Source organism: Amphiura filiformis, chromosome 4, assembly GCF_039555335.1.
Source record: "Amphiura filiformis chromosome 4, Afil_fr2py, whole genome shotgun sequence".
Taxonomy (NCBI): domain Eukaryota; kingdom Metazoa; phylum Echinodermata; class Ophiuroidea; order Amphilepidida; family Amphiuridae; genus Amphiura; species Amphiura filiformis.
The window spans coordinates 44,728,898-44,740,906 of NC_092631.1; the positions used below are offsets into that span (position 1 = coordinate 44,728,898).

The 12,009-nt window shown below is 36.4% G+C and overlaps 1 protein-coding gene across 2 annotated transcripts in view; it reads left to right on the forward strand.

Annotated features, from left to right (window-relative positions):
- LOC140150921 (uncharacterized) overlaps window positions 1-12,009 on the forward strand; it is a 149,158-nt gene that overhangs the window by 65,960 nt on the left and 71,189 nt on the right. For both annotated transcript variants that reach the window (XM_072173074.1, XM_072173075.1), the window contains exons 17-21: window positions 3,184-3,243; window positions 5,636-5,725; window positions 6,617-6,697; window positions 7,966-8,067; window positions 10,082-10,159. In XM_072173074.1, coding sequence (XP_072029175.1) covers window positions 3,184-3,243; window positions 5,636-5,725; window positions 6,617-6,697; window positions 7,966-8,067; window positions 10,082-10,159 — 411 coding nt within the window. The remainder of the gene's footprint in view (window positions 1-3,183; window positions 3,244-5,635; window positions 5,726-6,616; window positions 6,698-7,965; window positions 8,068-10,081; window positions 10,160-12,009) is intronic.

The following is a 12,009-nucleotide window of genomic DNA, read 5'->3' on the forward strand; positions in this document are numbered from 1 at the left end:
GCTAAACAGGGAACGGGGGTGACTTGTGCTTGGCAGGTGTAAAATATATCTGACTGGGCGTTTTAAATACGTAACGCAAAAGGCATTGACGCCATCGAATGGCTGCCTATAGTGCTGTTAGTGTTAGGCGTATGTGGGGGGGGGGGTGATGTGTTTAGTTTCTATAATAATTACTATAAGGCCTACATTTATTTGTCATTCCTTTCTTTTCCTTTCTCTGTACTTATTTCCTTGCTAAAGTATCACTTCCTCTTCTTATCACCCTTCCCTTCTCCATCCCCTCTTACTTTTTATCCCCTCTCATTCCTATCATTTTCCTTACCTATTTATTTACATCTATTTTTTTATTTCTCTTCATTTCTTCCTCTTTCTCTCTTCCTCCAGTCCCCCTCTCATTCTTCATATCCCCTCCTCCACCTCTACCTCCCTCATCCCCTCCCAAGACCTCTCACAGAAGAGCTCCCCCCTTCAGTACGCCACTTTTTAATCTTAAAATAAAATAAAATGTCAATTTGTGAAAAAACTTTTATATAGGCCTATACCGGTATACTTATTATATGTTGCATATATACGTAGCTATTACCATTATACAGTACTATAGACATGCAGACATGGCAGCCTTGATGTGTAATCATTCAGCAAGCGCATTCAATTTATTTAAATGAAGCACCTAAATTCAGTAGGGTGACAACGAACTGTACTTCAGCGGCTAATGTGTGCCTTTTGTGCTTACGGCTACTCAATCACACCATGGAAGAAAGAGATGAGAAGGAACCACAACGACTTCGAACGGCCAAGTTTTAATCCGCTTATCTATTGACGCATGAAAAGAAAAGCTATCAATGGTACTCCCTTTCATGTATGATCCATTTACCGCGATCGATGCTTGGCGAAATCATTACTGGAAAAAAACTATAACAAACCCATCCACGAACAAACAAACGCTACCCGGAAGTAAGATTCTGGAATTTCATTGATGCTCTGAACATGTATAGTGGCTTTGTTTTGGGATCTACAGTCAAACTGTTTTCTTGATCGTATTGTGTAGAAATTGTCCTTTAAAACATCGAAAAGGTCATAAAAATCGGCCGTTTTTTTGCTGAGTTTCATCTTAAGCAAATAAGGTAAGATTTTGGTGACTTTTTCGATGAAAAATAGATGTAAAATGTTCTTAAATATTGCACAATGTTCCGGTTGAGTCCGGTACATTAAACCTGTTTAATTTAATAGTTTACATGTGTATAATCGTAACTAGCTAACTCGTTTCAGTGCCAAAGACTGCCAACTTTGAGAAAAAAAGTCATCAAAGTTCGGGAAAATTGGGCAAAATGGAAGAAAAAGATGTAGGCCATCAATGACCGATGATCACGTCACCAGAGAAAATCCTATATTGTGCTTGCACGGAAGGTCATTAGTTCAAATCATCCTTCAGACACGCTCCAGAAGACATGCAAATACATGGAGTACAATACCAATCACCTATTTAACGCGGGGTATTGATCAAAGTAAATCCTCATGAATAACAATGTCAATTAAATGTCGGTAAAGGGAGTGGACAAAGTGAATGCGTTCGTTGTGGTTCCTTCTTATCTCTTTCTTCCATGATCACACCCTTGGGTTTTATGGTAACAATAGGTACTTTTCGTTCCAATAGGCGATTTCACGCGACTTTCGTTTGATCACTTATTGACAGTAGCCTGCTAGGTAAAGCGTTAATACACTGTCGGGCCAGCTTACCGATTTAATGGCGGAAGCCCTTTGTCCCAAACAAAAGGTACCTTTCGATGAATAGCTTGTCAGATTTCAAATCGGCACAAGTGAACAATGCGTTACATAATATATTGCTTCTCCATCTTTAATAGCTCCATGGGCCCAACCAATAATATTATCAGATCAGCTTGTCATTGCTACGAATGAAAAGAATAAATTATCTTTGCTCCCATGCAATTCTTTTGCATTGCATTTAAATATAAAACCTGATTACCAAATCACCACTTGTACGCGCCTCATTGGGATATATTTGGCTTTTTCAGACGCTCGATTCATCACCAATATGAAAGACTTTTGCTACATGATTAGTTTATAGTTCAATGCTAGACTATTTTTACGAGCCACTCACGCCTAGGCGTAAGTGCATAATACACCAAACGCAAGTCAATTGAAGTCATACAACTTACCGCGAATTTAGGACCGTAAAATTTAGACTTTTCTTTTGTCTAGATTAGCACCAACCCTCTCATCTCAAGGTTTCATGTCAGAAATTATATAACTTACCAAAACGAAAACTGAAATTCACTTGCTTCAAATTATTAGTAATGCTAGAATAAAAGATTGGTCACACCTGGGAGGCTACCACTTCAGAATAACAATGACTTACGAAAACGGATACGGATACGGAAACAGAAACTGAAAGGATAAAACGACGGGAATTACGATGTAAGAACAAAAATCAGTCTCTGACGAAAAATATTATATACTATGCGAATTTCATTTGGTAATGCCAATTTTTATCCAACTACATACACTTTAAGTACGTATCATTAGAGTTATAACATTGATTTCGAGTACTTTTAGATTTCAAAAATATTGATGTTTATATAAATTGAAATTAAAATTTCGCATTTGTTACAATTGGCCGAGTACAATGATCTACTTAGTGTAAGATTGAAGGTGACCATTGCACATTTTAATTTTTGCGGTAAATTGTATTGATTTAAATTCAGCACAAAGGTAATAGGGGGCATATACTACATTACCTGCGTTTCATATTGATATAAAATTGGATCGATTGAGCCCACATTTATTGCTCGAGCAATATTGAGCGTAAAGCATCCAGTTTTATCATTATTATGGGTCCAATATTTTCACACACTTGGATTTATCAAAACGTAATAATGAACGAAATTGGACAAATGGCGTCATACTACGTGTCAATTTACCCTTCTTTATTTCAATGGTAAAAAAGTTCTGCTTCTATAGGCATATTTGTAACAGCTGGGATACGTTTGTGTTGTCTTTATAACACATCATACAATGGCAAATAATGATGATTGATGCACACTCTATCGATATACGTTAGAGTAGGAAATAGAGTTACGCATCGTAAACCAGAACAAACAGACATATCGGATCAATATATTCTTGATAACAACGGTAACAGTGAATATATTTATATTTTGACAGCATACATTTCTACAACAAAGGCGCCACCTTCGACAACATCACCTGGAACGACACCTTTTAGTAAGTCGTATTTTCATTCTTTTCAATAATTGTCTTTACACATTTTGTCCCTCAACTGTGTCATTTGAGCCGCGGGAATATTTAAGAATATTCTTAATAGATTGTGAGTCAAAAATAGTGCAATAGAGCAAAGAATCGCTATAAGAACGGCATTGTTAGTGGCCCCTTCAAATGAACGCAAAACATATATCACGTAAACTATTGCGGCCGGTCGAGTGCAGATCCGTCGGAACATGCTTTTTAATACGGAATAAATTCTAACCTCATCGTGACATTATCCAAGAGGCAAAGTTCATTTCCCTTTTGTAAAAGCGTTATCCGACGGATCTGCAGTCGACCATTCTGATTGGATATTTAATCGATGATGAGCACCAGATCTGTGAATTTCTTCATTATTTAAGCTACGTATGACTATTTCACAACTCTCTTATTTGATTAAATGCTTTAAGGTGTCGGTAATTAGTACTTTTAAGGTGTCGGTAATTAGTACTGGTAACGAATAAACAAGCTAAGGCAATAGCTTGCTCTTGGTAGAAAACAACAGTTTTACCTATTCAATTCAGTACGCCGACAAGGGAATTGAACCCCGAACTTCTGTGTGCTAGGCAGATATGCAAACACTGGACTAGGCCCTCTTTTATAAATGATGCTGAAACCAGTAGTTAAATGTATGGGTGTGAAACACATGTCAGTGATGTCACATATATAAAGACCTCACAAAAAGTAACTTAGCCATCATAAAAAGCCTATAACTTAACAAAATATTTATTGTATTTGTTATTTGAAAACACCATTAGAAAGACAAAGTAATTATACAAAAAATTGTTACAATTGACCGAGTATTGTTGTCTACTTAGTGTAAGATTGAAGGTGACCATTGCCCATTTTCATATTTGCAGTAAATAGTATAATTTGAATTCAGCACAAAGATAATATGGGGAGGGTTATATATACAGGGTGAGTCAAAAAATGTGCAATAGAGCAAAGAATCGATATTTATGTAAGAACCAAGTTGAACTTTCCCATTATTGAAAATGTTTATAAATGCCACACTCAATAGTGACCTTCTGTGAAAAATGAAGTGACTCGCTACTACTGTTTAATTTTTATGAGTCTTTTTGCTGCGATACCCAATTTCGTTATTTGTCCACGATGTACCATGTATTTTGAAAGGCACCAGCTCTGAAACTGACTTTAACTTAAATAAGGTTGATTTTTGCGTTACTTTAATTTCTTTTTTTCTGTTCAAACAAACTTTCTAACATTGCTTAAAGTCCTTCATACCTTATTCGACTACAAAACTACAGTTTTTTTCAACCCCAATAATTATGTCCAACTTACAATATTTTGTAATTCACTCCACCCACTTCAATTTGCGCGCATTTCATTTCGACATTTGAAAAACCCGCCTACAAATTTATATGTTTTTGATAGAGAATAAACATCTTTAAAGTAAAGGGAAAATGAAAATAACAAATAAAGTTTCTCCTGCTTAAACAAGACCAAGGACAATAACACTTTGGGTGTTCCATTTTATTTCAATGCCAATGAGGTTACACAGAGTGGGCTGACATTCAAATTTTAGATGTCTCTTGGACAAACATTAAAATTTGATTTCTTCACAAATGATCTCCAATGGATATTTTATTTAAAAAGTGTTTTAAAACCTAAAAGGTTCAGCTCGGTTCTTAAATAAAAAATGGATTCTTTTCTCTATTGCACTTGTTTTGACTCACCCTGTACCACATTACCTGCGTGTCATAACCATTGATAGTGGTAAATGCAACATTTAATTTTTTCTTCCAAAAATACTGCTGTGTTGTTAATGTTGAACGAAATTGGACAAATAGGTGTCATAATACGTGTCTATAAAGTTATTAACTATGGTATAATACGATAAAATGACTTTATAAAACGTCTTTCTCTTTCATCATTTTCAAATACCTGACATGTAATGATACGTGTAATATGAGATTAGTTTATTGAAATGGTTATTGTAATTCATGATATTACAAACAAAAACACCAACACTCCCATGTGTTATCTAAAAAACACCAATTTGTTTAATACTTGTGAATTCTCAATCGATATTTCAAACCTAAATGCAACATTTAATTTTTTTCTTCAAAAACACTGCTGTGTTGTTAATTTTGAACGAAATTGGACCATTCCTCGCAGAATGCAATTTGAATTCGATATGTCTGACATTATTCTCATCAGGTCCCACAAAAATACTGTGAAAACGTTGCTATCTGATTCCTTTAGAAGAAGCGATTTTCATCCAGTAAGGATGCTATTCACGTACCTGCGAGCTAGGGTCTTTTGCTGATATGATGGACATCGTGTTTATCTATTAAAACCATCATGTGTTTCAAAAATTCAAAACCTACAGGAACTACTACTGGATACACCTTCGGGACAGAGACAACCGCCGGCCAGACACCGTCATCCGCCGGCCCGACAACAACCGGCCCGATAACCACTACAGGTAAGATCCGTTTTGTGCCTGATTTTCAGCACAATGTCTGAACTACGGAAGGCTAAAACTGACGCATACGTGAATGCAATTTGGCTAGAGTATTTATCTATGTGTGAATGTGGTCGGATTTCTGGGGTCCATATCGCTACTTATTTTATTTCAATGCCAATGAGGTTAAGAAATTGGCAGTTGTTCCACGTACACAGAGTGGGCTGACATTCAAATTTTAGATGTCTCTTGGACAAACATTAAAATTGGGTATCGCTATAAAATGTGTCATAAAAACAAAACGGTAAATGCTAATTTCTTGATTTTTTCACAAATGATCTCCAATGAATATGTTATTTAAAAAGTGTTTTAAAACCTAAAAGGTTCAGCTCGGTTCTTAAATAAAAACGGATTCTTTTCTCTATTGCACTTTTTTGACTCACCCTGTACCACATTACCTGCGTGTCATAACCATTGATAGTGGTAAATGCAACATTTAAATTTTTCTTCAAAAAATACTGCTGTGTTGTTAATGTTGAACGAAATTGGACAAATAGGTGTCATAATACGTGTCAATTTACCCTTCTTTATTTCTATGGTAAAATTTTTGAATACGATTCAGAGTTCTGCTTCTATAGGCATATTTATAACGGCTGGGATACTTTTTGTGTTGTCTTTATAACACATAATACAATGGCAAATAATGATGATTAATGAACACTCTATCGATATACGTTAGAGTAGGAAATAGAGTTACGCATCGTAAACCAGAACAAACAGACATATCGGATAAATGTTCTTGATAATAACGGTAACAGTGAATATATTTATATTTCGACAGCACCATGATATGATGGACATCGTGTTTATCTATTAAAACCATCATGTGTTTCAAAAATTCAAAACCTACAGGAACTACTACTGGATACACCTTCGGGACAGAGACAACCGCCGGCCCGACACCGTCATCCGCCGGCCCGATAACCACTACAGGTAAGACCCGTTTTGTGCCTGATTTTCAGCACAATGTCTGAACTACGGAAGGCTAAAACTGACGCATACGTGAGTGCAATTTGCCTAGAGTATTAATGTGTGAATGTGGTCGAATTTCTGGGGTCCATATCGCTACTGCAAATGCAAGGTTCCACACACACACATACATCCAATGATGAAGAATTCATATCCTCAAACTTGCGAGCTTGGGTCTCTTGCTGATAGGAGGGAGAATCATTGTTTGCTGAAGACTTTACTTTGTGTGATGTGACCTGAGTAATATAATTTGATTATATATCTTTGTTTACAATTAAAAGTTATGTCATGAGAAATATGAGACAAGGGGAAACACCTTGGAAGTAACCATGCAAGAGTTTGTGTGTTATGATATGTTTTAGGGAAAACCCCTTTGGTTACTATAAACAAACTCAATCAGAGTTATTAATAATTTGGGAAAACCCCACTATTCTCGAACATTCTCTTTATTGCATCAGTATGAAAAACTTTGGGTGTTCCATTTTATTTCAATGCCAATGAGGTTAAGAAATTGGCAGTTGTTCCACCTTATACAGAGTGGGCTGACATTCAAATCTTAGATGTCTCTTGGACAAACATTAAAATTAGGTATCGCTATAAAATGTGTCATAAAAACAAAACGGTAAATGCTAATTTCTTGATTTTTTCACAAATGATCTCCGATGGATATGTGATTTAAAAAGTGTTTAAAAACCTAAAAGGTTCAGCTCGGTTCTTAAATAAAAATGGATTCTTTTCTCTATTGCACTTTTTTTGACTCACCCTGTACCACATTACCTGCGTGTCATAACCATTGATAGTGGTAAATGCAACATTTAAATTTTTCTTCAAAAAATACTGCTGTGTTGTTAATGTTGAACGAAATTGGACAAAATAGGTGTCATAATACGTGTCAATTTACCCTTCTTTATTTCTATGGTAAAAATTTTGAATACGATTCAGAGTTCTGCTTCTATAGGCATATTTGTAACGGCTGGGATACTTTTTGTGTTGTCTTTATAACACATCATACAATGGCAAATAATGATGATTAATGAACACTCTATCGATATACGTTAGAGTAGGAAATAGAGTTACGCATCGTAAACCAGAACAAACAGACATATCGGATAAATGTTCTTGATAATAACGGTAACAGTGAATATATTTATATTTCGACAGCACCATGATATGATGGACATCGTGTTTATCTATTAAAACCATCATGTGTTTCAAAAATTCAAAACCTACAGGAAATACTACTGGATACACCTTCGGGACAGAGACAACCGCCGGCCCGACACCGTCGTCCGCCGGCCCGACAACAACCGGCCCGATAACCACTACAGGTAAGACCCGTTTTGTGCCTGATTTTCAGCACAATGTCTGAACTACGGAAGGCTAAAACTGACGCATATGTGAATGCAATTTGCCTAGAGTATTAATGCGTGAATGCGGTTGAATTTCTGGTGTCCATGTCGCTACTGCAATGCAAGGTTCCACACACACATACATCCAATGATGAAGAATTCATATCCTCAAACTTGCGAGCTTGGGTCTCTTGCTGATAGGAGGGAGAATCACTGTTTGCTGAAGGCTTACTTTGTGTGATGTGACCTGAGTAATTTAATTTGATGATATATCTTTGTTTACAATTAAAAGCTATGTCATGACAAAATATGAGACAAGAGGAAACACCTTGGAAGTAATCATGCAAGAGTTTGTGTGATATGACATGTTTTAGGGGAAACCCCTTTGGTTACTGTAAACAAACTCAATCAGAGTTATTAATAATTTGGGAAAACCCCACTATTCTCGAACATTTTCTTTATTGCATCAGTATGAAAAACCCCTTAGGAAGTGAATAACAGAATGGTCTATTAATAAATTGTGTGTATAAAAGGAAAGTTTGAGTTTACTGATTGCAGAATAACATGAGAGATTGTAAACTCTCTACGTGTTGTCATTGTTGTGCTTCAAAAAGAGGTACATTTAAACCAGTTTGCATAGCTGATAAAGAGCTATTTTAATACAGCAACGAAGGAAAGTTTGAGAGACTTGCTGGAGTCTGGTTTATAAAACAACACATCTGTCAAGTGAATTGAAGCAGTGTTAAAGGAGCCTTTTTCCTGGAAGAGTAAAGTGTTTGGAGATCTGCGCAAGGAGTTAAGTGTTATGATAACGGCGCAAGGAGTTAAGTGTTTAGAGAACTGCGCAAGGAGATAAATATTTGGAGAAAGCTGCATCATTTCCGTGTAAGAATTTTATACGCAAGGATATAAATGCAAGTGTACAATGTAATTCGCTGATTTTCGCAGGACAACTGAATAAGGATATATACATCTGCCTTCCAGATGTTTTACTCCAGAACATTGCAAGAACTCGATGATCATCTAGAAGACGACTGCTGGTTAAGTACTAAGTAGATAAATAGTATTGTGATTGGGTGATTATTTTGTATGTGCATTTGTTGTCACATATTGTGCGTGTGTCTCTTTTTCCACATTGCTGGTAAAGGTAATAATTGTAACCCGCCACTTGAACAGGATTTAGCCAAAGCAAACAAAGACTATAGCTATTTAATGATTCTATATGTAGAATATTATTATCCTCTTCAGCAATAGGATTATTGATTGGTTTAAGGGGTACTACACCCCTGACCAAATTTGTGCCTATTTTTGCATTTTTCTCAAAAATTATAGCGCATTGGTGACAAGTAAGATATGTATATTATAGGGGCATAGACTATAACTACTGCACTGAAAATTCAGCAACTCAAGGCAAGTAGTTATTGTTGTCTGTGCTGTTGTCTGTGCTGTTGTCTGTGCTGAAATAAAATTTCCAGTGCAGTAGTTGTAGTCCTTGCCCCTATAATATACATATCTTACTTGTCACTAATGCGCTATAATTTTTGAGAAAATTGCAAAAATAGGCACAAAATTGGGCAGGGTGTAGTACCCCCTTAATATCTATCAAATGAGAAACATGTCGAGCCTAATTGAGACACCTATGAATACGACCTTCACGCATATTTGGCAGAATACAATTTGCCGAGTTTACGGCTCATTCGTAGTGTCCACTCACATATGTGAAATAATGCTGTTTTAGATAATGTATTATATTAATGATTGTTTTCTCTTTTATGGTTTTAACCATAACAGAGAAGCTTTTGTTAAAAGCTTTGACAATACAAAACTTTCCCGAAGTATATTAAACATTTGCCTTTTTAAATTGAAAGAAGCCGCACATAGTATTATCATAACAATCAAGTCTGTCTACGTTCATATTTGATTTGTATATGTGAAATGTTGATGTATGTTATCAGTTATATATTTTTGTGTTTCAAACATTTCCAAACTGCAGGAACTGGTACTGGACTCACCGTCGAGACACCGACACCGTCAACCGCCGGTCCGACAACTGTTGCAGTAACTACTGCAGGTAAGATCGGTGGTTTTATGTCTTATTTTAGCTCGATGTCTGAGCGACGGGGGCTAAAACCGGTGCATGAGTGCATGCAATATGCTTACAGTATTTATCTATGTGTGAATTTGGTTGAATTTCCGGGGTCCATGAAACTACGCGATTGGGACGCTTACCCGAACTTATGGCCTGGGACCCATACCCGTACCCGTACTCATGTCCCGGTGGGCTACTATAGTGGCAAATTGGGTATTAGGCGCGTCCATGGAATAACAAAAACAACCTAAACAAGTTTGCTACCCTAAACATGTAGTTGTCTTTTCCCCAACCCTAAACAAGTAATTGATGCAATTATTGCCCCTAAACATGTAAACACACAGAAATCGTGTGCTTTTATAAGCTGCTGCCTTGGTCAATTTTGGAAATTACTTGGGCCAAAAACGTGTTTTAGGATGACAATTAATCAAGCCCGGCAGGCTGCGATTTTTTTTTACTTGCACGATCGGGCAGGCAATAGTCCAAAATTGGTTGACCGAAGATTACTCCTATTCCCGGCAACACTTGTCGACGAAGTCACACAGGGCTACTCATGGTTAGTAGTGCCGAATTTGGTAGTTTAATTCTTGCGGAAATACGATACTTTTCTCAGTTAAGTTGATACATAAATGAGTATTCATGAAAAGTACTACACAATAAAACATTTCATTCACTACTGTTTGTTTCTTGTGGAAAATAATGTGCATTTTATGTGAAATTTTGTCCGTAAAGTCACGTGATTTACGTATTTTTACCAACCACTATGTTTCAAGCTCGATGTACATAAATACATGCCCAGCTGACGTCATTGACGTCATAATAATTATGTGCACAAAACAGGCTCTATAATTGGCTAAACTATAGTGTAATACCAATTCGTCACGTAGTGTTCATTAGCATATATGTTTGACATTCTGACATGGGATCCCGGGATAACCCACATGTGCTACGTTGAAATATGCTGATTTTACCTCATGCAACGAGCCCAATTTTCAGTGTTCTGTGAGCATATGAAAGGCATTCATTTTCAGCCTGCTTTTAGTACTTTTTGCCCAATTTCACGAGCATTTTCAGTTTTTCATTTTTTTTTAGGAAAGTGCAGTCTCATGCCGTTTTAAAGATCCACAATTAATCGCTCTCGCCTAAGACTAAATCAGCATATCGCAAGAACATACCACCACTTAATTCAGTACTGAAGATACATAAAAACTTGAAACAAGTCTATAGAACTTCCCTATTTCGCTTTAGGCTTGCTTGACTCCTGTCAGTTCAACCCTTGAATGGTTAAACATATTAAAACCATCTCTTGATGTTTAAACTCAAAATACCACATCCGATTATCGGCCACTTTCTGCTAAAAATTCCTCCAACTCGCGATGTCAAATACAAATCTTTTCATTTAATATAAGCCTAATAGGCCTACATGTATTAAAAAGATTGCAGATGTCATCATTTAAAAATCTTCCACAAATTTGCGTGTTAGACTGAGCACTGGTCTGAACTGATATCCGCATACAAAATAACACAAACAAAGACAATGCTTGTAAACATACTTTGTGCATTTATAGTGGTGTTCAAATAATACCACTGATCAAGTCACATGTGTGTTTGTTTGTTTGTTCATTTGTTTGCTTGTTTATAGACACCGTTCACAGACTTTCAAACATTTGCTATGAATTTGCCCCGGGGAATTGCCCAACATAACTGTAGTAACTTGAGTGAGACGTTTACAAAACATGTCATGTTTCACCCGTTTCTGAACATGGTTTCATCAGCCCCACACCATTCTTCGCCATACATACATTCTCCCAGCCACATTTCCCTAACATACC